The sequence below is a fragment of the Eleutherodactylus coqui genome, chromosome 6 (genome assembly GCF_035609145.1).
Source record: "Eleutherodactylus coqui strain aEleCoq1 chromosome 6, aEleCoq1.hap1, whole genome shotgun sequence".
Taxonomy (NCBI): Eukaryota; Metazoa; Chordata; class Amphibia; order Anura; family Eleutherodactylidae; genus Eleutherodactylus; species Eleutherodactylus coqui.
This window is the reverse complement of record NC_089842.1, coordinates 14726984-14754352: the sequence shown is the minus strand read 5'-3', so window position 1 is coordinate 14754352 and position 27369 is coordinate 14726984. Positions and strand designations below refer to the sequence as shown.

The window sequence follows — 27369 nt, the reverse complement described above, 5'->3', positions numbered from 1 at the left end:
TTGGAATTCTGTGCATGGATTTTGCGCATTGAGGGCAGAGCCATGGCGGACAACGTGGGTTTTGCAGCAGTCGACATTCACGCAGAAAACTTCATGGTAAATTTGGCCGTGTGAACGTACCCTCAATGTCACATCTTGCAGAACATAATCTGAGCTTTATATTATAGAGGGAGGAGGCAATAAGCGGAACGAGGTGGCAGATATTTAATAGTACATAGAATCGGTCGTCGGCTACAATTATACATTATTCTGATCGGTTATAACAATTATACAGACTGCGGACACATTATACAGGGTGGTGTGAACTATATACATTCTACAGTTTAGTACAGATGGCTGTGGCTCTTTCCTAGTCCTACATAATGAGTGAGCAGTGCAGAAGTGTAAAGCATATATGTGCAGCAAGTAATCTGATACTATGGCCACTGTGAACATTCACATTCAAGTCAGGGTGTATTGCCACGGGCGAGCGTGCGATTGGATTGATATCCCGCTTGTAAACATGCACTTTGTGAGAAAAATACATTGTATCGCCGCAAACGTGACTCACATGCTTGCAAATCACATCTCAATAGTAAAAAATGTGAAATCACATCTGAGTGATTTCATTTATTTTTTTCCCTTTTTTGGGGTCTCATAAATAACAGTTAAATCCCCCCCCCCCAAAAAAAAATAAATTAGAGCATACTGCGATTGTTTTATGCCACAGTAACTGGGTATAGGTAGTATGAGCTCAGCCATGAGGGAAGAGAGTCCAGGGAGCGTGGTGGGAGGCTGAGGCCAGGATATAAAGACTGCAGCTCCGGCCAATATCTAGGCCTCCCATACCGACTACACAAGGAGCTGGGAAGAGGTATATATATATTTGGCTGGAGGGGCAGGATCGGTGTGATGTCTAGTGGAGGCCTTATGGTTTTAGTGACTCCTTGGAAACTGACAGGCAGCGTTCTTACAATATAAATTAAGGCCATATTATGGCTCCCAGCGCGATGCTCTGCAGAGCCTGCATAGAACCAACACAATGAGCACTGAAGATCTGTGGCTACACGGCGCACTCCCACCAACTTTGGGGGAACGGCTTCCTGATGACGTTGGTGCCGCAGTGCACTTCTCCCAGGAGCTCGTGGTAGGATGCAAAGTCATCGATGAAAGTGCAGATGAGCCCCAGAGGCTCCAGCAAGCACCGCACGTTCTCCTCCAGGCAGCAGATACCAGAGATCTTCGGGCCAAATGGTTTCGGAATCCCTAAATGCTTTCCCAGGACGAGCATGTTCACCTGGAGGAAAGAGCAAAACATCAGACGTCTGAGCAAGACCCCATAAGAGCACCCTGCCAGTGGGATGTGCAAGGTGATACCCTCTTCTGCAGCACTTGGTGTTGGTGTACACATGGCCCCTGTCACCGCACATATAGGGCACCACCTGTATCATTTAGGTGGTGGCCTAATTTAACCCTTTCCAATCCAATTTTGGATTCAGGGTTTCCTAGAAAGGCTTTTTCTTTTTACTGTTATATAACAGTGCCATCTGCTGGCTAAAGCCAGTGTGCGCGCCAGAGAGGCTCCGACAGCGGAGTGGCTGGCAATAGAAGGTAAGAATACCCTGTCGGACGTCTTCTGACATTAGAGCTGTACAAGCTTCAATCAGAATGTAGGAAGATGTCAGACAGTGGATTGGAAAGGGTTAAAGGTGATATATGCTACAATCTGGGAACAGTAAGGGTCACGTGTCTATATGCTGTAGATCCATGATGTCTCACCATGTTGGGGAAGAAGGACTCGGCGTCCTCCCCGGAAGAGTCACAGTTGTAGAGGATGGGGATGTCGATGATGTCTTCTTCAGTCAGACCCAGCTCCTTCTTCATAAGCTGCCTGTTCTGGTTTATTGCTTCCTGAAGAAGGATACAAGATGGAGGGTGACGACTCAACAACTACACAGTCCACAGAGACCGGCGGGAACACGTAACCATCCCGTATAACCCCACCTCCCAAAATCTGCTGCATTTAGAGTTGCAGCCATATAGAGGTTTTCTCTTACATGAGCGCTAGCGGTTACTGCTCATGCTGGCGGTTTCCTGACAATTGTTCTGATCCTGCAAGTGCAGCCCGGCAGTCCGTGCTATTACATAAGCATTAGCTGCTCTGGTATAATTGTACCCATGTAATAAACCGCTTATAGCTCAGACTCCGACCAGAATGGAAGTACGATCTTATCGATGAAGTTGGCAGGCTTGTGCAGCTTTTGGCATCTGAGGCTTGGCAAAGTCTTAGCCGCAAGGACTTGCCCTTACCCTACAGGGATATCAGTCTGTACTGTTGGGGTGGTATTACATGAGCACTAGTTGCAGCAGATAGCGCTTGTGTTTTCTAGATGATGGCCGTCCAGCAATCAGCGCTATTACAGCTGGTTAATAGTGCGAAGTGCCAGCCGCCAGCTCTGCTTACAGGTGCCGCCCAATGATTGGTGGCAAAACAGAAGCACTAGCAGTCATCTAATACCACCCTTACGGCTTCTTCAGACGTGCGTATATCAGCCGAGTTTTCACGCCTGGACGATATACGCTGCCCCTCTCTGCAGGGGGATGAGGCGGGCTGGGCGAAGTGCACTGAGCTTCCGCCCCTTGCCACTGTTTGCAATGGGAGGGGGTGGGATGGGGCAGAACTTAGCTCTGCCCTGTCCCACCCCTCACATTGCAAACAGTGGCGAGGGCCGGGAGCTCAGTGCACTGTGCCCAGCCCGCCTCCTCCCCCTGCAGAGAGGTACATTGCATATCAGCCGGGTGTGAAAACCTGACCAATATACGCACATCGGAATACGCCCCTAGGCTAGCTTCACACGGGCCATGAATCACGACCCAATATCGCGCATGCCAGCATGCGCTTTCACTACACATGTGAGGCAGCAGAGGATCGCGGAGTACCTCCCATTGTTCTCAATGGGGAGACATCACACTCGCATGCACCTATCACATGGTGTGATGCTGATGCCGACTCCATTGCAAACAATGGGCGATGCGAGGGCACACCCAACGATCTAACATGCTGCCATGACTCTACTGAAAAGATCTGTGCGTCCCGCAATGCTCAAATCTTGCACAATTTTCTCGGCCGTGTGAAAACAGCTTTAGGAAGAACAAACTGTCATCCAGACTCCATGAGGGCCGACGTCCTGTAGTGGGCGCTGTGCTCACAGTCCAGCACCAGACAGCTTGCTTCGCTTTCGCCAGAGAACACCCGAATTAGCAGGTCCGCCATTTGTGCGCCATTCTCACAGATGAGAGCAGGTTCACGCGGGGCGGGGCGGGTATGTCGCATTCAACAAGATCCGTTATGTGACTCAAGTGTTCCCTTGATTTTTTTTTTTTCAGCAGTGTGTATAAGAACCTCAGTTGTGGTGGCGCCCCCTGCGGGTCACTGCTGGGTAATGCTCACGTACCTGACAGAGCTCTGACGACTGCTTCAGGGCTTTACTTGACAAGATGCCATCGATAGTATAGGTTTTTTTTCCAACACCTGAAAAATGCAAAAATCGACCAATCAGAACTCACAATCCGCCCGTTTACTGAAGAGTAAGCCGTTTCGACTTAACCCCTTCCTGCCCCATGACGTCTATATTTTATCAAAGAAAATCCCACTGCCAGAAGAAGTTGTTTTGCTGTAAACCTCGACCTGCAGCTCCATCTCAGGCAGATATACAGATGATGAGAGTTGTGGTGATTAGATGGACGGTCTTGTCACCGGAGGCCCTAAAAGTGGTTCCCCCCCCCCCCCCCCCTCGGCCTATAAGAGGCTCTCGGAGGCTCCTTGTGTGCAGTGACCTCTTCTTCCGCTTGGAGAGCTTGTTGGCCACTCGACGCCTCTACGACGCAGATTAAGGAGCTGAACCTGCACCAGCCCCAACGGGAGTTGGCTGTGACTGACGACCAGGGTTCAAATATAACAGTGGGGATCAGACAAAAAAACCGATCCCTGCCTTTTAACTCCTTACGTTGATTGTGGCATGTACTGAGTTAATGGAGGGAGCTCCATCTGACATGATCAGCCCTCCACCATGCCATTGCAGAGGGGTAGTGGGTTGCCATGATAACCAAATGCCAGTCAATGTCCTCCGGGTCCGCCATGGCTTCCAATGTAAATAAATAGACATAATACACTGCAGTACACACGTATTGTCCTTTTCGAGTACCTGCCTGCTCGTCAGAAAAGGAAAGAGAGAGAGGAGAGAGAAGAGAGACCTCTGCCTGGCGCCTGCACCCACCTTCAAACATAACTGCGTCTCCGTGTCCTTCTCTCTGCTTCTTCTTAAAAAGCTCTAAACAGGCACGAGGGCTCGCCAGCAGCAGCCGGAATCCCTGCGGAGAGCGAGAAACACGTATACAGAGGGGGATCGCCCATCACACAGTGCAGAGGAGTTCCCCTTTAAGAATGTGTATGAACCTCTGACCTTCATGGCAATGACATAGGGATGAGTCAGGAGGATCACATATTTCTGTAATTCCCCCTCCGCCCGCTACCAACGCTCTTACCTTCTTCCCCGGCGCTGGCACAAAACTCATAAACTCGTCAATATGGCCGACGAAGAGCCAGGTGGAGTAGAGGTAGAGCGGGCACTGGACCTGCTGGGCGTGGAGGAAGTCTCGGAGGACTTTACTCATGCGCATGTCAGACCTGTAGATAGCGGAGAGTAAAGCTGAATGCATGAGCGTAGCTATAGGGGGTGCGGCGGTCCAAAGACCCCCCGCCACATAAGGGTGCGGTCACACGGCGCTGATTTGTCGCAGATATCACCCCTTTAATTTAAACTCGATGGACGTGTGACCGCGCTCTTAGACATCAGTATTATACATGGCGGGGGGCGCTGCTGCGTCCGGGACTCGTTACGTGCCGCGAGGAGGCGCTGCTGATCACCGCTGTGCGATTCACGTAATAACCATAGAACGCTTTATAGACTGTACAGCAATGAAGTAAACCCGCGACCTGACGGGAATGGCGGTTATAGGCGTGTAATTACAGGATTCTAGTAAAGCGCAAATCTGTGTCACACTGACTAATGTGGACGATAGGTGGCGCTACAAGATGCGGAATGTAGGCTGTAGTGGGGTTATTCAACACTACATGATGGGATTGGATACAGCGGCTCAGCAGAGAGTATCACACAAGATGGGGTTAGAACAGAAGCTCCACAGACGATATTACACGTTAGGATTAGATACAGCGGCTCAGAAGACAGTATCACATGATTGGATTAGATACAGCAGCTCAGCAGTCAATATCAGATAGGATAGGATTAGATACAGCAGCTCAGCAGAGAGTATCACACAGGATAGGATTAGATACAGAATCTAAGCAGACAGTATCACACAGGATAGGATTAGATACAGAAGCTCAGCAGACAGTATCACACAGGATAGGATTAGATACAGCGGCTCAGCAGACAGTATCACACATGATAGGATTAGATACACAGCTCAGCAGACCGTATCACACATGATAGGATTAGATACACAGCTCAGCAGACCGTATCACACATGATAGGATTAGATACACAGCTCAGCAGACCGTATCACACATGATAGGATTAGATACACAGCTCAGTAGACAGTATCACACATAATGGGATGAGATACAGCTAACAGTATCACACAGAATAGGATTAGATACAGAGGCTCAGCAGACAGTATCACACATGATGGGATTAGATACACAGCTCAGCAGACCGTATCACACATGATAGGATTAGATACACAGTCCAGTAGACAGTATCACACATGATGGGATGAGGTACAGCAGACAGTATCACACAGGAGAGGATTAGATACACAGCTCAGTAGACAGTATCACTCATGATGCGATGAGGTACAGCAGAGAGTATCACACAGGATAGGATTAGATACAGCGGCTCAGCAATCGGTATCAAACATGAGAGTCTTAGGTCACACTCGTTGGAAACGCCACGCTAAACGCAGTGCAACACCTCCACTGATTTCAATTGGATCTCGCAGACTCGCGTTCAAACACGGCGTTTCTAACGCTGCGATTTTCCAGCGCTGTCTGCTCTATTTTCAGGCGTTGAAGCACTTTTTAACGCCCCTCATCCCCCGTTACAATGACGGGGTGCATTACAAGACGCTGTGCAATGCGTTCGAAAACACTGCTCGAAATCACGGTTAAAGAGTGGCCCCAGGACAAGTGCCCGCTGGATGGCATCATGGGCAATGTGAACTCACTTGGACAGACCGTCTCCGATGAGGATCCGCCCCAGCGGGTAGTGCTTCCCGTCTGCGACCACAGGGGGGCTGACTTCCAGGTTTCCAAAAGAATCCAGTGTGGTCACTGTGCTGCTGTCACTCGGCTCCCGCGTCACGTATCCAAAGTCCGGACCCTGGGAAAGTACAAGTTCATATTAACCCCTGATTGGTTGGAAGAGCCGGCTCCACAGCGGCACCCAATGTGTTTCCGGATCTTGTGGGGCCGTTACACAAACTATTCATCTTATACCGTAACAAGAAAGGATCAGCAACAAACCAGAACTTCCGAGACGGGGAAATTCTTCAGTCCTCGGTTTCTTGGTGAATCCAAGACAACTGGAAACCTCTTGTGAGGAGCCTCCGTGTATCCGAACTCGACCTCATCCTGCAACACAAGGACTCAGTCGTTACAATGTACCTTTTTGAAAGTTAATATCGCAAACCTTTGGAGAGAGAGGCTCCTCCGGGGGTGTCCTTCTGTAGGGATGGGAGACAGCGGGGTGCAGGAACCCCAAGGAAAGGGGTTGTCAACACTAGTATACAATTATAACAATAGTGAGCAATTTTTTCGTCTTTTGCTCAGCTCACTACTTTTAGAAAAGTGGGTGGGGTCAGAAAAGTGGGTGGAGCCTGTCAGGCTTGTTTTACAGCTGGTATGTGGCGGCCCCTGCTCTGCCTAATACCCTATTTATATATCAGCGGCATCTTCCATCAGAGAAGCTGCTTATTACATCCCACCTACCAAGTGGTCCCGTGACGATGAGCTGATTGTAAGCTCCTCAGCCCTGTCCCCTATATCTCACCTGTATCCACTGGTCTCCCCGGTTTTCACTGTGCGTCACCATATTTAGGGGGCAGCGCGCCTTCTCCACGTACTTCGATAACAATTTGACAAAATCTTTGTTGGTTTTTACACTGGAAGAAAAGAAACATTTAGAGGAAGCAGATGGAAAGTGCGAAGTAGGCGGGGCTATCCATAGAGCAGGTATTCAGTAAGGGGCAGTCCTATGTAAATACTACTTTATCATAGGGCAGTACCTTTGCCAATTTCATGATCTCTGCTTGCTGTCAGGGAATAAGAATATTCTTGTTTTCCCTGAAAATTCCTCCTGACTTGTTCCTGCCCACACAGTTGAGGATTTGTTACAATGTGTCTGTGTAGACAATTCTACCTGTGCTAACCCACACGAATCTCTCCTGTCCTGCACCCCTGGCTGATGATCTTATCAAACTTGCAGCCGCACTCCTAGACTGGAGACGTTGCCTCAGCGTCGCTACTTTGCACATCTCAGAGCGGATCTGTAGGGCGAGGGGGTTCCTCTAGTACTTGGCAGTGGTCCCAGTTTAGAGATCCCTCCCCATCATATTATATATACCTCTATGTCAGGTGCCTGTGGGTGGGATTCACTATATAGGACACACAGGCTACGCCCTTTTGGCACGTCTTTTCTTGCTCCCTCCTGAGCTCCTATTCATTATTTATATTTCAGATCAGGTTTGGGGAGAAGTCATTGAGTTCATGAAGGAGGCGACTTCAGTGCTGCCGACTATAGATCAGCAGTGCGGGTACCACCTAGAGAAGCGCGCAAGCATCGCCCGTGTGTTTACTGACAATCTACGCCTCGCGCTGCACCGCTTCGTGAACTGAGACCTAATTATTGTACAGCTTTCTAATTTTACTTTGTTGCTCCATTCCTCGGGGTTTTCCATTTATCTGCTTGCTGTCAGTGAACGGGAACACTAATTTGCATCCAGAGGCTGACAACCTGAACAGACCTAACATTTCTCTAATGCTTTGTAAGAATTGTATCCAACAGTATAAATTGTTACAATTGTATCTAGTCCAGACCTTCCTCTATTACAGGGGCCCCCCTACCATGAGGCTACCTGAGCCAACCACCTCAGGCTGCGGGACCTCAGAAGGGTGGCGACAAGCTGGTAAGTCTCCAGCCTGACTATCTATATTATAGACGGTTAATAATAATTGCAAGCGACGAGCCGGCTGGGCAGCAACCATACAAGTATTTCACTGACTAATGGGGTCAATATTACTACCGGGACTATTAATGGGGTCAGTATTACTACTGGGGACATTAAGGTGGCGCTATTACTCTTTGACTTCAGACGAGTCTCAAGGGTTCAAATACAGTTTGTGTTCTTGTGTATTGGCGCTTTCAATGCCTGTAAAATGAGTGGATTTCTTTGGGGGGACGGGGGGACGGGACATTTCACACTTTGCCTCAAGCAGCATACGGGCTTGGAGAACCCCAGCTCTGTTATGTAACCAATCAGACTGATACATTGTAACAAGCTGCCTCTACCTATACTGGTTTCATGGTGTACATAATAAAGGATTCCTCAGTGTTCGGTAACGGCTCATCATATCTCGGGGGCAGAACACTTACTTGCAGACAAAAACTTCCATGGGCTTCTGAGTGTTTGGTGTCATGATCCACGGAGCCACTCGGAAGACCACCTTCTCTGTGAAGATGTTGCTCTAATGGGGAAGGTGGGAAAAAAAGCTTTCAGACCGCAAATAATGGCAGCATGCATAAAAAAATGCCGTGAATATGGAACAGCGCATTTGCTGTGTTTTTACACAATCCCAAAAACTTTAATGGGCAATTTCCGCCTTGTATGCGCGAGGCCTCAGTCATGGTTTCTGTTCCATTTCCCATTCGTATCATCATTTACCTTATCATCGTCCTTCCGAAATATGAGGTCTATATAAACCAAACCGGGGAAGTCAACATCGGGGAACTGAAGACCCTCCACGTAGAAAGTGATCTCATCCAGGTTGTCTCTCTTGACCTTATAGCTCTCCTTGGACTTGCCTAAGACCTGGACGTACTGATACCCTACAAGGAAGACCAGAAAATGTCAACTTCTCCTTGACCACCGGACTGACAAAAGATCCTCAAAAAAACAGAGTGGGATGAAAGGGTATTAATATAAGGGAATCCCAGTCATCGTACAGATACATACTCCTCTTCTGATAGACTCGCACTCTGTTGGCGTCAGAGGAGGAGATGGTCAGGAACACATTGTAGTCATCAAAGATCTCGTCAGGTCCTTCGGCGGTCAGGATCATGGGAGACATGTCCTTGATATCTATGGAGTAAGACACATATTAGACACCACACTGAGCGGTCAGCTATCGGAGAATATGAGAATGATGAGCGCGGTTGGTACCGGCAGCGTTAGGTAGTCCATCGTCTTGACTGTCAGTCACACCGCTGGTGTTACGGTCACTGTCACAGTTCACCAGCAAGATGGCTCCCTTTCCATCAGATCCCCAAGTCCAAGTGTCCTACAGAATGATAACAGAAGATGATGAGACATTGTAGGATATGTCATAGGTGAATAGGAGGGGCGGAGTGCACATCACCTTTCCTCTGACTCCACGAGTCACCACTCCAGTGCGGAAAACATCTACATCCAGAGAAATAGCTGAAAAAACAAGTCAAATGAAGAAACCATGTGAGACGGTAACGCTATCATCCCAGGAGGTCCCCCACCTCACCCCAATGTCATCCACAGTAACCAAACCCCACACTCACCAACATTAGTCAGGTACAACAAGGAGGTGCCCAGGAGATCTGTGCCGTCAGACCCATAATAGGAAACCCGAACCTGCGAGTGATTGAGGCAAATTATTGGTAATCGATGACTAATAATTGACTAGTTGTATGTTCTGCGGATTATTACACCATTGACCCCTCCAGGGATCTGCAAACATTACTCTGTCCCTTCCACCTCCTGGCAGATACAGTGTTATATGCTGCAGACTATTACACCACTGACCTCTCTAGAGATCTGCAGAGCATCGCTCTGTCCTCTCTACCTCCTGGCAGATACACAGTGACATATCCTGCAGAGTATTACACCACTGACCTCTCAACAGAAGATTAAATAATGCAATATTTGGAGTCACCTTGCTGTCGTTGACGTCTGTGCTGGTCTTTGTAGGACAGACCCTAATTTTGATGCCTTTTTGTAATGGCCATTTTTCTCCCTTCTTGGGTCTTTCCACATTCTTGGGGTTGTAAACAATGATGACGTTCAAGGAGTATGTTCCACGGATATCGAATGAATGAGCTCCGGAGGGGATCGACCTCAAAAGGAAATGCAAAATAGTGATGATTTAAACACTGAAAGGCAACAGAGAACAGTGGATATTTTGCTTGGTCATGGTGTGCCATGTTGGACGTGGTCATCGATGGTATGAAGTATTTGAGGCAGCCAGTCATGGTGTGCCATGTTGGAGGGGGTCGGTGATGGGGTACAGTTTTTGTGGTGGTCAGTCATGGTGTGCCATGTTAGGGTTGGTCAGTCATGGTGTGCCATGTCGGGGATGGTCGGTCATAGTGTGCCATATTAGGGATGGTTGGTCATGGTGTGCCATGTCGAAAGTAGTCGGCATGTTGTACAGAGTTAGCATTGTTTGCGGCTTACAGATTGCAGAACTATACACTATTTCCACCCTCCGGGTAGCTTTATGTAGTTGGTCTCCTCTCATATACAGGAGAAATTCATTTCATTATCTGTCATAACTCTTTATTTACTACCCTATAAAGCTGTCATGTGCCCTCATTCACTCCACTGGCTGCAGGCACAATCCTAGTTCTGATGTAATCAGGAAGCCGCGTGGCGCTATCTACCAACCTGTTACTCATAGTGCCACCATGCAGGGTAAAGAGCTCGGAGTCATCGCAGGCCGGTCCTACCGCACACACAGCCCTACAGTGCCCTGAATGCCAAAGTGTACCTACAGTATACAGACAAATGTAGCCATCTGCCTGGCGGAACATCAACACCATGCCCCTTCCAAGTCATTATGCCCAAAGCTGAGCATGGCGCTGTTTACTGAGTCTTTACTATAGAGTTTCTTCAGCCATTCTGCAGAATCAGCTTGGGGATATCTCAGAGTTCACTAGTCACCACTTTGTCCTCTCTATGTCTGCTTTCCAGAGGAGCATGGAAAAGGCTCTGGAGCAAGAAAACGGGCTCAATGCTACCTGGTCACGACCCATCATGAGTGCCCTGTATGTCTGCTACATGAGAAATACCCATGATCAAGCTTTCCTCTCCACTTCAAGGCATAACCTGAAGCTTCTGGGCGCCAATGCAAAATCTGTAACAGGGCTCCCAACTATAATGCTATATTCATAGTACTGGACTCCCTATATGGAGAGGAGAGGCCTTATAGGCCCAGGTGCAACCGCATCCCCTGTATTCCTTATAGCTACGCTAGTGCCTCCACCACTTGGGCCCTATGGAACTGCACAGTCCAGTCTGGGCTGCCCTTTGTGTGTTTTCCCATAGCCCATCCATTCCTGGATGGGCTCTGTATAAAGCGCCAGTGAGTGCCATCTTGAATGGAATGGTGTGGCACGAGTCGAGTGTATTGGCTGTCTCTTCCTACTGGGGTTGCAGTTTGGACTGCCTGCATGTGGCAAGCAGCAGTACCTGCATACAGTAGATCCAATAAATCATCAGGATCAAGTAGGGCCAGTAAGGCACCAAGTAGGAGCCAGCGAGTGCAGGAGAGGGACTCTTCCTTCTGCATGACCAGAGTGATGATGGTGGAAGAGTGGGGAGTCTGCTTCTCTGCAGATGTGTCACTGAAGACATGGCAGGAGAGATCATCAGCTAAAGACAGCTGAAACCAGAGATGACTGTCAGGTTGTACTTTGCTTATTCCCTACCTCCCGGCTTGGAAAGGGGACTCTTGTGGTGACCATCATCAGCAATGAGACAGGGCTGAGCAGGGGCCTCTGTGCAATATGTACAGTCCAGGTACACTGGGACCCAGTATACAAAGTGACCGGAGGACAGACACCCCACATGCAGCATCGCGCCTGTACTGTTGCCTTAAGCCCCATTTAGACACAACGATTATCGCTCAGAATTCACTCAAAAGCCGTCTTTTGAGCGATAATCTTTGTGTCTAAATGTGCCCATCTTTCAGTTTTCTGCTGAACGACGGTTTTCAGTCCTGCTTGAAAACCGTCCTTCAGCAGAACAGCTGATAAGCAGGACCGCAGGCTGTGCTCTGCCAGTGGAGATCTGATTACAGCTGATAACATTGTTAAAGCTATTCTCAGTTCTCACCCCCTGCCAGCAGAACAGCTGATTAGCAGGACCGCAGGCTGTGTCTGCTGTCCATGGTGCTGAATTCTCCAAGGGGGGCCCGCGGCTGAACAATACAGCTAATTACAGAGCTCAGACCTCCTGCTGAGTTCTGCAACAGCTCCCAGGAGCTCATTTGCATGTAAATGAAGCTGATAAGTACTAATAGCAATTAGTGCCTATTAATACTTTTATGCAAAACGATTACTTTTTTGCATTACTTTTATGCAAAACGATTGCTGATCTTTCAGTCTTTTGAAAGATATCTGATGTGTGTAAATGGACCTTAAAGCCCCATTTAGACACAACGATTATCACTCAAAATTGGCTCAAAAGCCGTCTTTTGAGCAATAATCTTTGTGTCTAAATGTGCCCATCTTTCAGTTTTCTGCCGAACGACAGTTTTCAGTTCTGCTTGAAAACCCTCCTTCAGCAAAACAGCTGATAAGTAGGACCACATGCTGTGCTCTGCCAGCAGAGATCTGATAACAGCTGAAAACATTGTTACAGCTGTTCTCAGTTCTCACCCTTGCCAGCAGAACAGCTGATTAGCAATTAGTGCTTATTAGTACTTTTATGCAAAACGATTGCTGATCTTTCAGTCTTTTGAAAGATATCTGTCTGTGTAAATGTCCTTTATATTTCTCTGCTGAAATCCTAGTTGAAGGCAGTGATAACAATATATAGAATAATTAGTTCTTCATTAAAGAAGTTCTTAGAATCCACAATCAGCACAAGATAAGAAGGTGCATTCAGCTATTGTTATCTCCTAACTCTTGATGCAATCATCATCCTGAAACAATTGTCTATTATTAGCAGTAGGAAACAAGAATTACAAGTCACTCCATAGAAGAGCAAGCAAGAGCGTCACTGCCACAGAGGAGGAAGTATGTATAGTTATGTGGATGGCTAAGATACAGTTGCAAGAAAAAGTAAGTTAGCCCTTTAGAATCATCTGGATTTCTGAACTGATTACTAATGCAATGTGGTCTGATTGTATCTAAGTCACAGATATATACAGATGCAATGTAACTAATAACACACAGACCGTTATACTGTTAATGTCTGTTATTTGCAATCATCCACAGTGCAGGGAGAAATAGTAAGTGAACCTCTATATTAATGATTTCTCCCAGAGCTAACTGGCATAAAATGTTACCCTTAAGGAAATGAGATTAGAAGCTTGCTGGCGCGTTGCCCATTAAATGAAGGCACACAAAGTCTGGTTACTGATAGATCTGCTGTTCGCAAGAAGGATTGTTGTGTTTGAGTCATGCTTCGATGTGAGTAGCTTTCGGAAGACCTCAAAATACGAGATGCATGAGGCTAGAACAGGCCACAAAAGTTAAAAACCTGAATATACACTAATCGATGGTTATTATTTACAGTTTAAGAACATTCAGCACTGTTCTACTCTCCTTAGGAACATCCTGTTACATAACTCCAAGAGCACAATGGGCAATCCCGAAAGATGGAAGAAAGAACCCAAGAGGAACAGCAAAAGACCTACAGAAGACTCTACAGAAACCTCTGTTCATGTGTCCTCAATTAGTGAGACACTGACCAAGAATGGTGAACACAGAAGAACACTATGAAGGAAGCTGCTGCTGGCCAAAGAAACACTGCTGTCCATCTCTTGTCTACCCCAGGCTTCTGGATGTCCCACAATGCTTCATGGAAAATACTTAAATATGGATGAGACAAAAGTAGAAGATTTTAGCACAAATGTGCTGGAGAAAGAAGAAAAAAGGTTTGGTACCGTGTCGCCAGTAGAGCAAAGGTAATCTTGTCGATATGATATCTTTTAATGGCTAACAAAAATACATGATGTTACAGCAAGCTTTCAGGTGGTTATTATCAAACCTTCATCAGGCTTTCGAAACTGGCTTGGATGGGGCACAAATATAACAGAAATGCAGAGATGACAGCCCTCTTGATCTAAATAAATGTTCACACACAGAAATTTAAGACTGTCTCGCACTCAAGGCTTAAAATAACACTAAACAACCGAAGAAAAGAGGTAAATACTAGAGATGAGCGAACGTACTCGTTACGAGTACTTACGCACCCGAGCACCGCCATTTTCGAGTACAGCAGTACTCGCGCGTAAAGATTCGGGGGGCGCCGTGGCGGCACGGGGGGTAGCAGTGGGGAGTGGGGGGGAGAGGGAGAGAGAGAGGGCTCCCCCCTGTTCCCCGCTGCTCCCCCCCCGCACCGCCGCGCCTCTCCCAGCCCCCCGGCGCCCCCCGAATCTTTACGCCCGAGTACTGAAGTACTCGAAAATGGCGGTACTCGGGTGCGTAAGTACTCATTACGAGTACGTTCGCTCATCTCTAGTAAATACTTAATCAGTCCACTGAGCTAAGGAATGTGACAGTTTTATGATGTCTGTTATCTCTTCCTTCAAGTCCAAACATAGAAAGACATGCAAACACTAGCCCTGCAGCACCACCTATTGGATGGCAACATTCTTACAAATCAATTCATGAATTTTTATGAAGTTTAAACCCCCCCCCCAAAAAATAACAATGATTGGGAAGAGAAAACCCTTCTTGACCTCCTTCAGACCTTTCATATTCTCCACTTATGCAAGAATCCCGGGCCGAGGTTCATTCCATTCTTGAGGGTATCAAACATGGCCATAAATTTATACTCCTAAATTCTTCTGTGACACTGCGACTTGAAGTTGCCCTTCAGTATGATAACTCTCATCTGTTCTATGTTGTGTCCATGACTAGAAAAATGTTTAGTCACAGGTAATTCTGTCTTTCCTCCTCTAACTGTGTGGCGATTAGATCTCATCCTGGCTCTCAGTTTTTGTCATGTTTCCCCAATTTAAAGCCCCCCCAACAGGACATTCCCTGTACAGGATCAGGTACACAACATCAGATGTGGAACGTGTAAATGTCCCTGGGATCTTATAGTCCTGCTGTGTGTAAGGGATTTGTATCCTGTCCGCGGTCCGTACATGTCAGCAGGTCTTACAGCTCCTTACCTTACAGGGATAAGTTCCTTTTTGTGTGTCAGAGGGGAGTGCACCCCTGATTAGGTTCCTCAGACTTAGAGGTTGCCTGTAACACAGAGGGGGGCGGTCCGGGAATATGGTATTCAGACGGTCATCCTTGTGTAGGTATGATGGAGTTTCCTTGCAATCTTCCTTAGTACCACCAGCTGTGAATTGTAGGTCACTACTAGAGGCACATGTCCATTTTCTTCTTTCTCCTTGTATTGGAGTAGTTGATTCCTGGGTATCCTGGTGGCTCTGGATTTGGTCATCAATTGAGGTGGGATGGTAGTCCTGATTTTAAAATGCCTTTTTGAGATTGTATAAATATTCCTCTCAGTCTGTTGGGTTGGAGCAGATCTGGTTGTATCTGATGGCCCGGCTGTAGACTATGGACTTTTTGATGTGTTTAGGATGGTAACTGTCCCATCTGAGGTATGTGGGTCAATCGATCGGTTTCCGGTATAAGGATGTTTGTATTTATTTTGTTTGAAATTTTTATGTTGGTGTCTAAAAAGTTGATTTCTGTATACGAGTAGCTTAATATCAGGTTTATGGTGGGGTGAAATGCACTGAATCTCTCATGGAATTGTAATAGTTCTTGTTCGGTGTTGGTCCAGATGATTATGATGTCATCAATGTAGCAGAAGTAGGCCAATGGTTTGTTGGGGCAGGAGGCCAGAAAGTCACTCTCCAGTTTTGCCATGAAAAGGTTGGCATATTGCGGTGCCATTTTACTGCCCATGGCGGTTCCAGTGAGCTGCAGGAATATTGTGTGTGAGGATGAATCTTGTGAGTTGTAACACTGATTTAGAGGCAACCCCATTGGCCTCAAGGTGTGCCTGGCAGGCGGTCAGTCCCTTTTTTTGTGGTGGTCAGTCCACATCCATGGTGGTCAGGATGGGGGAGGACCTATGGTTGACATTTTTTTCAGTAGGTCCGTGGTGTCCTGCAAGTAGTTTCTCACCAGTGGTTTGAGAACATCTTCCACCCATCCTGAGATTTTATCAGTGAGGGTTCCCACACCTAAGATATTTGGCCTCCCTAGGTTGCCAGCTTTGTGTAGTTTGGGAAGCATATAGAATACTCCATCCCTGGGATTCTCCGGTATCAAGTCCAAAAGTCTCGTGGAACCCACAGACAGGATAAAAAAGAACACTACACATCAACACCAAAACCTTATCCCATCTGTGAAACCTGGTGGAGGTGGCATCATAGTTCGGGGGCTATGGTGAAGGGGAAATCATGGTTTGGGGCTATAGTGGAGGAGGCATTATGATTTGGGGCTGTGGTAGAGGGGTTATCATAATTTGGGACTATGGTGGAGGGGTCATCATGGTTTGGGGCTGCTTTGCTCCTCAGAGCCTGGACTTCTCGTGATTTTTGAGCAAACAATGAATTCTAAGGTGGGTCAGTACATCTTACATGATCCAATGAACAAAGCACATAGGTTATCATGTAAAAAGAAGAATTGTGTTTTGGAATGTCCAAGTTACAGATCCGACCTTAACCTCATGGAGATGCTGTGGCATTACCCCAAGAGGGATGTGCACACAAGGCATCCCAGAAATAATGCTGAACTGAAACTTATTTGCCAAGAGTAAAAGTCTAAAATTCTTTCTCAACATTGTACAGATCTTACTGGTAGACTTGGTTACTTCTAAAGGGCATCTGCAAATTATTAAAGCGTCCCTCTGGTCCTGAACAAACAAAGATTGCCGAACCGCTGTCTATGACTACCTCATGCACACTGTGCATTAGTATAAGGTCTGTTTCACACGGGCTACAAAATCGCACAATGGGTTCTTTCACATGAGCGTTGTTTTGTAGTCTGAAAGAACCTATAGGAAAGCATGGGCTTCACATCCATGCGTTTTGTAGCCCATGTGAAACTGGCCTAGGACACTAAATGCTGCTTTGATTGACCCCTGCTGTCCACATGCACAGCGCTGGCCAGTCAGATTAGCATGTAGCATCCTAGACGACAGATACATATTAATACATAGCGTGTAGCAAGTTTTCAGAGCAGCGGTTTGGACATCTTTGTTTATCCAGGACTGGAGGGTCACTTAGGCCTCTTCCGCACGGGCGATTTTCTCGCATTGCAAGACTGCAAGAAATCGCATGCTTGTAGAGTCCATGCTTTCCTATGGGTTCTTCCACATATGCGATGTTTTGTATTGTGCGAGATAGCGAGGTTACAAAATCGAGGCATACTGCTACTATTTGCAGTTTTTTTGTAGCCCATGTTTCTCTATGGAGTCTGCGATTTTCTAGCATCACATAGCAGCCACTAGAGACATGCATGCTATACTATGCGAGAAACCTCTGCCTGCTATGGAGATTTGACTGTTTGACTAGAATTATGACTTGGATACAATCAGACCGCATTTTATTAGTAATTAGCGCAGAAATCCAGAGAATTCCAAAGGGTTCACTTATTTTTTCTTGCAACAGTACAGTATCACACCATGTAAGCTTAGATACAGCAACTCACATATGTATCACATCTGATAGGCTTAGGCAGAGCAGCTCACGGTCTCTGAAGATTGTCTTGTAACATTAGTGTCTGCCCCTCTACCTGCACCAGGTGTTCTGTTTTGGCTCAGTCCCCATCACGCTCTGCTTCTCTCAGGTCTGCTCTGCACATTGTGAGCTGCCGCCTGTAGATCAGGCTGAGACATGCACAGGGTTCCTCAGGGATGCCATTGCCTCGGCGGCGCAGCACTAAGGTCTACATTTCCTGCGGTTGTCACTTGTCATCTATGTATAAGCCGCCTTCTACAGTATAGAGTGTAAATGGCCAGTAAGCTGTAAGAGCTTCCCACAAGTCGAGGGCAGAAGCTTCTCCTCTTTACATTCCAGAACCTTTATAAAACCGTCACATTTTATGGGGAGTTGGGAGATCCGGCAGTTTACGGCACAATAAAAGTAATTACATGTAATAAACCTAATGATTTATCCCAGGAATTCATCATTAACAAATATTGAGTGCTACATGTAGCATCCGGAGCAAGAAAGGAAGAACTGGGTAGACATATGTCTTGTATCGGCCTTACATACTATGTTACTATTAGAGAAGGTCTGGGGCCCTGCTGTACCACATCTAGCTTGGATATAAGATGTGATACGGGCGGGCATGGAGGCTCTAGTACCCTGTTGTACCGCATCTAGCTTGGATATAAGATGTGATACGGGAGAGCATGGAGGCTCTAGTACCCTGTTGTACCGCCTCTAGCTTGGATACATGATGTGATACGGGCGGGCATGGAGGCTCTAGTACCCTGTTGTACCGCCTCTAGCTTGGATACATGATGTGATACGGGCGGGCATGGAGGCTCTAGTACCCTGTTGTACCGCCTCTAGCTTGGATACAAGATGTGATACAGGTAGGCATACAGGTTCTGTATGGTATCCTGCGGCATATCGCTCTGCATTTGCTGCAAACCCATAGACTGTGGAAGTTGGCATCCCAGATGGTCCCATACATGTTCTGTTCGCGATAAATCTGGTGACAGGGCAGCCACAGAAGTGTGACAATGTTGTGTGTCCTGTGACCCCCTTGTGTGCGGTCAAGCATTATCCTGCTGCCTCTTGGAAGCCGCCATAAGAGGAACACATGGGGCTGCAGGAAGTCCTGAACATATCACTGTCATTGTCCCTCGTACCACTACTAGGGGGGACCAACTGTAGTATGCGATGCCCCACAGACCATCACACCAGCAGGGGAAAGTGTGCCGCTCCACAGCAAAGGCAGAATGAGGCGCTCACCCTGAGGTCTCCAGACAGGAACACGGCCGCCGTCAGCACCCAAACTAAACCTGGATTCATCACTGAAGACAACCTGGTTCTCCTCCGTAGCATCCAGTTTCATCGTTCACAACATCACTGCAAACTGAGGCGATGGTGAGTGACAGAGGCCGTACATGTAATGGGGGTCATGAGACCAAATGTCCTTCAGCCGAGCGCCCAGAAATGGTTACGACAGACACAGGGGTGTAACAATGGTGCCATCTGTCTCTGGATGGTGGACAACAGTTGGAGCTGCTGGTGCTTGTTGGACGATCAGACGCTCCTCTCTACTGGTGGTCTGTAAGGGGGTCCTGAGCCGGGTCACCTTGTGTGCCCTCACACATCCACTGGTCATAACACCCCCTAACAGTCTGGTCAGACGCTCCTCTCTATTGGTGGTCTGTCGGGGGTCCTGACCCCGGTCGCTTCGTGTGCCCTCACACATCCACTGGTCATAACACCCCCTAACAGTCTGGTCAGACGCTCCTCTCTATTGGTGGTCTGTCGGGGCGTCCTGAGCCTGGTCACCTTGTGTGCCCTCACACATCCACAGGTCCCAACACCTCCTAACAGTCTGGTCAGATGCTCCTCTCTACTGGTGGTTTCTAAGGGGTCCTGAGCCTGGTCACATTGTGTGCCCTCACACATCGACTGGTCCCAACACCTCCTAACAGTCTGGTCAGATGCTCCTCTCTACTGGTGGTCTGTAGGGGGTCCTGAGCCCGGTCACCTTGTGTGCCCTCACACATCCACTGGTCCCAACACCTCCTAACAGTCTGGTCAGAACGGCCCGGTGGGGGACAATTCATGGATACGACCCTCCAGCTTCTCCCATCCCAATAATGTGCCCTCTCAGACTCGGGTAACGGGGTGAAATCTCTTCTCTGCGTCGTAGAGGCGTCTAGTGGCCAACAAGCTCTACACAAGCGGAAGAAGAGGTCACTACACACAAGAAGCCTCCGAGACCGTCTTATAAGCCAAGGGGGGAACCACTTATAGGGTCTCCGGTAACAAGACCGTCCATCTAATCACCACAACTCTCATCATTTACAGATCTGCCTGAGATGGAACTGAATGCTGAACTTTGCACCAAAATGACAACTTCTTCTACTGGCTTTTTTTACATATACATATAAAACAAGAGAAGTGCAACTATGCGGTGTATATATATATTTATGAAGGAGTCACTGAGTAACTATTAATTATACATGTAGATACAATGTCTCATTGAACATTATAATTATTCCCGATCATAAATATTCTGACCCTGAGATGTCATGCAGCGTTTCTTCTTGACCAGTCTGTAAAAATGACATGAGGATGACTGCTAGTTCTTCTATCTAGAGCACAGCGTGTTTCAGGAGCGGACGGTGCTGATTCATCATGTAATACATTGTGAAGGGAGCGGAGATCCCTGCAGTGCAGAGCAGTTCAGTAGAGAACTCTGTTTAGTTCCTCCGTTTGCTGCAGAGTCTTAAGGTCCTCATTCACATCAGACTAAACTTGATGAAAAAGGTCTATATCAACCAAAAATAGTCGTTTATCGGGTGATATTTAACAATGGATGATCGCCTCAGCCAACCAGGTCTTTTGTCCGTTGCCCAGTGTCATCGATCATGTATGATCAGTCTGAATGATCGTGACTGCAAATACGGAGTAAAATGTGGACGGCTGCGACGGTTCACCAGACAATCGCTCTTTCCACCTTCCTCCTAGTTTTATCCAACGTGTGCGGCCGCCTACACAAACATGAGCTGAAAGTGAAAGTTTACTTGAATGCCGGCTGCTCAATCCTCCCGGGTGGATCCGCTCTGGTGACATTTCCAGCGGTTGTTACATTGTTACTGACTGAAGTCACGTTATTATAGTAATCTTATAATTACCGCATTCCCTGACTCATCATGTCCAACAAATCTTCAAAGACTCCTGAACGTTTGGATTGGAGCTGAGAAGCTGCGCCGTCCGCAGGTCACCGCTCTGTAACTGATCAGTAACCAGCTGCCATTACAAAATATCAGAACCGAGAACCTGCTACCAGATACTGGGGGGCAGTCAGTGACCCCCGACCGTTTCCATGAATTGTGCTTGTCCTAGCTGCAAGACCCCCAGCTATCTGGACATATATGAGATACGGACTTTCTCCAGCCCAAAAAATGAGCAGCAAATCCACGTCAAAATCCATATCAAAACCAGATCAATGGTGCTGGGAGGAGGGGGGTCTGCTGCAGATCTGTGTCAAAATTCACAGCAATGTGGATTTTAAGGCAAATTAAGAGATTTGATGTAGGGTGTGAAGGGCTCTCGAAAAACAAGATTGAGACTTTTTAGAAATCCCAAGACGTACCTGACGACTCCAGCTATGGAGTGTTCCTCTGTATCTCTGCTTCCCCAATAGTGGTCCACTGTGCTCCTGCATCGCCCTAACAGTGGTCCTCTGTGCCCTTGCATCGCCCCAATAGTGGTCCTCTGTATCTCTGCTCCCCCTAATAGTGTTCCTCTGTATCCCTGCTTCCACCCAATAGTGGTCCTCTGTATCTCTGCTCCCCCTAATAGTGTTCCTCTGTATCCCTGCTTCCACCCAATAGTGGTCCTCTGTATCTCTGCTCCCCCTAATAGTGTTCCTCTCTGCCCCTGCATCGCCCCAATAGTGGTCCTTTGTATCTCTGCTCCCCCTAATAGTGTTCCTCTGTATCCCTGCTTCCACCCAATAGTGGTCCTCTGTATCTCTGCTCCCCTCAATAGTGGTCCTCTGTATCCCTGCTTCCACCCAAAAGTGGTCCTCTGTATCTCTGCTCCCCCTAATAGTGGTCCTCTGTATCTCTGCTCCCCCTAATAGTGGTCCACTGTGCCCCTGCATCGCCCCAATAGTGGTCCTCTGTACCCCTGCTTCTCCCAATAGTTGTCCTCCTTCTGAACCACATACATAGGGGGGCTTCAGAGATGGATCCCACCTGAGCAGTCACAGCTTGTGACTACACAATTTGAGTTTCAAGCCGCCATTGTCTCATTCCCGATGATTAATCACATAGTCGAGGGGGTGAGGTGTAAATTCTGTCATCTTCCCACTCCAATACTGTATGTTATCTTTACTATATAAAGCCGGCATCCTACACAATGGCGGTCGGATCTTCAGGCAATCTCTAAAACCCCTCCGTATTACTTGTCTGAATCACACAACCACAGAAGCTTTTCCTCTGGAGCCCCACCTGAACGAGGCCCATATGTGATTCCCATCCCCCCAGGGCACATGCTTGAAATAAAACTTAATCTTTGTACAATTAAAAGCTCTACAATGTTCTACAGACTCATTCATATCCGCCCTGCGGATCCAGGTCTCCTGCTCCGTCATAGGATTAGGGAAATGGAATCCCCGGGCCTCATGACAGCAGCGCTGAACGGCCCCCATGGACTATAATGGGGTCTGCTCACTTTTAGGTTGAACTGGCCGTCATTTTCCTGGACAAAATAGTCATCTGGGATTTTCACAGAAATAAGCAACGGAGGCTCCGAAAAGAACGTCCAGCGCTGATGTGAACACAAACTAATAGACTTTGGGTTGAATTTCTCAGCATTATCAGGATCTCTTTGCTGTCAGTGAATGGAAACATTCTTGTTTACATCCAGAAGCCAAAAACCTGAGCTGATGGGTTGTTACAATTGTATCCACTCTTTATTAGAGATGAGCGAGTATACTCGCTAAGGCACTACTTGCTTGAGTAATGTGCCTTAGCCGAGTATCTCCCTGCTCATCCCTAAAGATTCGGGGGCCGGCAAGGGGCGGGGAGCGGTGGGGGAGAGCGGGGAGGAACGGAGGGGAGATTTCTCTCTCCCCCCCCCCCCCCCCCCGCTCTCCCCTGCTCCCCGCCGCAACTCACCTGTCAGCCGCGGCGGCTCCCGAATCTTTAGGGACGAGCGGTGAGATACTCGGCTAAGGCACATTGCTCGAGCGAGTAGTGCCTTAGCGAGTATACTCGCTCATCTCTACTCTTTATACTTCTTGTTTCATCAATGATCTAAAACATATAAAATATAAGATGGCACAATGGCGAATCCTCTCTACCAACTAATCACAGAATTCCCTCTTTACAAATTGCAACATCTATAGTTTCTTAACCACTTCAGAACTGCCAAATGACTATAAACATCCTATGATGTGTATGGAACGGGCTCGGGATCAAAGTCTGCTCCATACCCAGCGATTATCAGCTATTTCTCCTAGCCCCCTATCCCCCAGCAGTGCGATCAGAAGGTGCCAGTGGGCTGGCATGGCAACTTGGAGCCTACTGAAGGCTCCCAGATCTGCCACACATAGATGCCTATTAAGTCCTGACCATGGCAGGGCTTGAAAGACAACATCAAAAATCACTATATACTGCAATACTGAAGTACTGAAATACTTAAGTATTGCAGTATATAGTATTGCAGTATGTAGTATAAGCGATCAAATGATCACAAGTTCGAGTCCCTGTAAGGACTAAATAAAAGTGTATAAATGATTTAATAAAGTTTTTTAACATTGAAAAAAAATATCAAAAAGAAAAAATTAAAACCTTTTCTCATTTTTCCAATAAAAAGCAAAAGCATTTTTAAAAATCCACATATTTGTTACTACCTTGTACATAAAAATGTCTGAACTATTAAAATATTACAATATTTATACTGCACGGTGAAACACGCAAAAATAGAAAAAGGTTGAAAATAGGACGAAATGCCAGAATTGCGTTTTTGTTTTTTTTTTTGTTTAATCCACACTTCCAAAAAATGTACATAAAAAGTGATCAAAAAGATGTATGAACCCCAAAATGGTACTGATAAAAGCTACAACTCACTTACACAACCCAATCGACAAAAAACAAAAATGTTACGGGTCTCAGAATATGGCAACCAAAAGCAATTTTATTTACTTTTTAAAAATAGAAAAAACTATATACATTTGTTATCACCGTAATCGTACCGACCGACGGAACAAAGTTCACATGTCATTGTTACTGTGCTACCATCGCTGTAAAAACTAAACCCACAAAAAAATGACACATTTCATTTTTTTTTCATTTCTCCCCACTTAAACATTTTTTAAAGTTTTTTCATACATTATCGCGTACATTAAATGATACCATTAAAAACTACGACTCAACCCACAAAACACAAGTCCTCATACGGCCATGTCAATAGAAAACTTAGAAAGCGTAGAGAGAAAAAAGTGATAAATCTCTGGACCTGAAGCGGTTAAACCTCCTTCTCATGATATCAATCAATGCAGGCGAGAAACCCAGGAAGACACAGCGACATCAGATCCCTGAAGTAGTCCCCACAGCACAATGTAGATCGCTGTGACCTGGGGGCATAACCCTCTAGATCTCAATCCTGAGGACTTAGAGAAGAACACGTATGACACTTAGGAGGAAGTAAGAATGTCCAAAAGTCCGTGAAGTAATGAAAAGAATCAATACGATACTAAAGAAAAAAAATGTAGTGAATTTACCTGTTAATGTCGAGGGCGGTTTCTGCCCCGACCACACACACATCGTAAGTAGGGTTCAAGTAGGTGACGGAGAGGCTTCTAGTCTCAGACATCGTGTCCTCCGTGTTCCTCGGCTGCCGGTGACAGCCGTTGGATTCAGCTACAGTGACTATTTCACTCCAGCGGCTCAGGGGTCATTAGTGAAGAAGTCTTCAGGTGTCAGTCATCCGTAGGGCAGGTAACTTGTAACGCACCTGGCAGCAGCACCTCTAGATATAAGTCATCTCGTCTTCCGGACAAGAGGCGGCGAGTTCTGTGGCTTCTGTCCAAATCAGGTTTATATATATATATAAAAGGCAGGGGCGTGTACAGAGAACCGTCAGGGAACTTCAAGTAAAGTCAGGATGGCCATAGGTGAGAACTGCTGCATCTGTGGTGCCGAACGATTAGACCTGACCAATTACAATGTTTTGACTCATAAACAGAATGTACACTATGTTGATAAAAGTATTGGCCCCCCCAACCAATCCTGTGCGGTCAGGTGATGTGAGAGCATCGGGTATAAAGGAGAGGATTGCACAGGAGATCCCAGTACAGAAACCATCAGATGCCCCCAGGTGTAGAGCCGACAATGGGGTCTGGTGGGGGGATGTCACCAGGTGTAGAGCCGACAACAACGTCTGGCGGGGGAATGTAAACCAGGTGTAGAGCTGACAACGGTGTCTGGCGGGGGGATGTCACTAGGTGTAGAGCTGACAACGGGGTCTGGTGGGGGGATGTCACCAGGTGTAGAGCCGACAACGGGGTCTGGTGGGGGGATGTCACCAAGTGTAGAGCCGACAATGGGGTCTGGTGGGGGGATGTCACCAGGTGTACAGCCGACAATGGGGTCTGGTGGGGGGATGTCACCAGGTGTAGAGCCGACAATGGGGTCTGGTGGGGGGATGTCACCAGGTGTAGAGCCGACAACAGGATCTGGTGGGGGGATGTCACCAGGTGAAGAGCACCAACAACGTCTGGCAGGGGAATGTAAACCAGGTGTAGAGCTGACAACGGTGTCTGGCGGGGGGATGTCACTAGGTGTAGAGCTGACAACGGGGTCTGGTGGGGGGATGTCACCAGGTGTAGAGCTGACAACTGGGTCTGGTGGTGGGATGTCACCAGGTGTAGAGCTGACAATGGGGTCTGGTGGGTGGATGTGACCAGATGTAGAGCTTGCAATGGGGTCTGGTAGGGGGATATCACCAGGTGTAGAGCCGACAATGGGGTCTGGTGGGGGGATGTCACCAGGTGTAGAGCCGACAATGGGGTCTGGTGGGGGGATGTCACCAGGTGTAGAGCTGACAACAACGTCTGGCGGAGGAATGTAAACCAGGTGTAGAGCTGACAACGGTGTCTGGCGGGGGGATGTCACTAGGTGTAGAGCTGACAACGGGGTCTGGTGGGGGGATGTCACCAGGTGTAGAGCAGACAACTGGGTCTGGTGGTGGGATGTCACCAGGTGTAGAGCTGACAATGGGGTCTGGTGGGGGGATGTGACCAGATGTAGAGCTGACAATGGGGTCTGGAGGGGGGATGTCACGGGTCTAGTGGTGGCATGTCACCAGGTGTAGAGCTAACAACAGGGTCTGGTGGGGGGATGTCATGGGTCTGGTAGTGGGATTTCACCAGGTGTAGAGCTGACAACGGGGTCTGGTGGTGGGATGTCACCAGGTGTAGAGCTAACAACAGGGTCTGGTGGGGGATGTCACCAGGTGTAGAGCTGACAATGGGGTCTGGTGGGGGGATGTGACCAGATGTAGAGCTTACAATGGGGTCTGGTAGGGGGGATGTCACCAGGTGTAGAGCTGACAATGGGGTCTGTTGGGGGATGTCACCAGGTGTAGAGCTAACAGGGTCTGGTGGGGGGATGTCACCAGATGTAGAGCTGACAATTGGGTCTGGTGGGGGGATGTCACCAGATGTAGAGCTTACAATGGGGTCTGGTAGGGGGGATGAAACCAGGTGTAGTGCTGACAACAGGGTCTGGTGGGGGATGTCACCAGGTGTAAAGCTGACAACGGGGTCTGGTGGGGGATGTCACCAGGAGTAGAGCTAACAACGGGGTCTGGTGGGGAGATGTCACCAGGTGTAGAGCTGACAATGGGGTCTGGTGAAGGGATGTCACCAGGTGTAGAGCAGACAACGGGGTCTGGTGGTGGGATATCACCAGGTGTAGAGCCGATAACGGGGTCTGGTGTGAGAATGTCACCAGGTGTAGAGCCGACAACTGGGTCTGGTGGTGGGATGCCACCAGATGTAGTGCTGACAATGGGGTCTGGTGCTGGAATGTCACTAGGTGTAGAGTTGACAATGGGGTCTGGTGGTGAGATGTCACCAGGTGTAGAGCTGACAACGGGGTCTGGTGGGGGATGTCACCAGGTGTAGAGCTAACAACGGGGTCTGGTGGGGGGATGTCACCAGGTGTACAGCCGACAACGGGGTCTGGTGGGGGGATGTCACCAGGTGTAGAGCCGACAATGGGGTCTGGTGGGGGGATGTCACCAGGTGTACAGCCGACAATGGGGTCTGGTGGGGGGATGTCAACAGGTGTAGAGCCGACAATGGGGTCTGGTGGGGGGATGTCACCAGGTGTAGAGCCGACAACGGGATCTGGTGGGGGGATGTCACCAGGTGAAGAGCCGACAACAACGTCTGGCGGGGGAATGTAAACCAGGTGTAGAGCTGACAACGG

The 27369-nt window shown here is 47.8% G+C and overlaps 1 protein-coding gene across 1 annotated transcript; it reads right to left on the bottom strand.

Annotated features, from left to right (window-relative positions):
- Nucleotides 1–180: 180 nt before the first annotated feature.
- On the bottom strand, nucleotides 181–24943 carry LOC136631875 (protein-arginine deiminase type-1-like). Its single transcript, XM_066606339.1, has 16 exons — nucleotides 24657–24943; nucleotides 10181–10361; nucleotides 9807–9879; nucleotides 9635–9696; nucleotides 9439–9556; nucleotides 9232–9357; nucleotides 8941–9104; nucleotides 8652–8743; nucleotides 7050–7161; nucleotides 6524–6631; nucleotides 6226–6380; nucleotides 4525–4666; nucleotides 4257–4350; nucleotides 3435–3511; nucleotides 1759–1890; nucleotides 181–1276 (listed from the first exon to the last, which is right to left on the bottom strand). Exons 1-16 carry the CDS (start codon nucleotides 24746–24748, stop codon nucleotides 1043–1045), a joined length of 1962 nt encoding a protein of 653 aa, XP_066462436.1. The 5' UTR covers nucleotides 24749–24943; the 3' UTR covers nucleotides 181–1042.
- Nucleotides 24944–27369: the final 2426 nt, after the last annotated feature.

Bases quoted from the DNA above. Each gene is read 5' to 3' on its own strand.
- LOC136631875 (XM_066606339.1), bottom strand. From the start codon at position 24,748: ATGTCTGAGACTAGAAGCCTCTCCGTCACCTACTTGAACCCTACTTAC. The intron at 6,632-7,049 runs GTGAGATATAGG...CTTGTGTTGCAG, and splicing joins GGGGAGACCAGTGGATACAG to GATGAGGTCGAGTTCGGATA. The intron at 4,351-4,524 runs GTAAGAGCGTTG...CGCTCTCCGCAG, and splicing joins TGCCAGCGCCGGGGAAGAAG to GGATTCCGGCTGCTGCTGGC.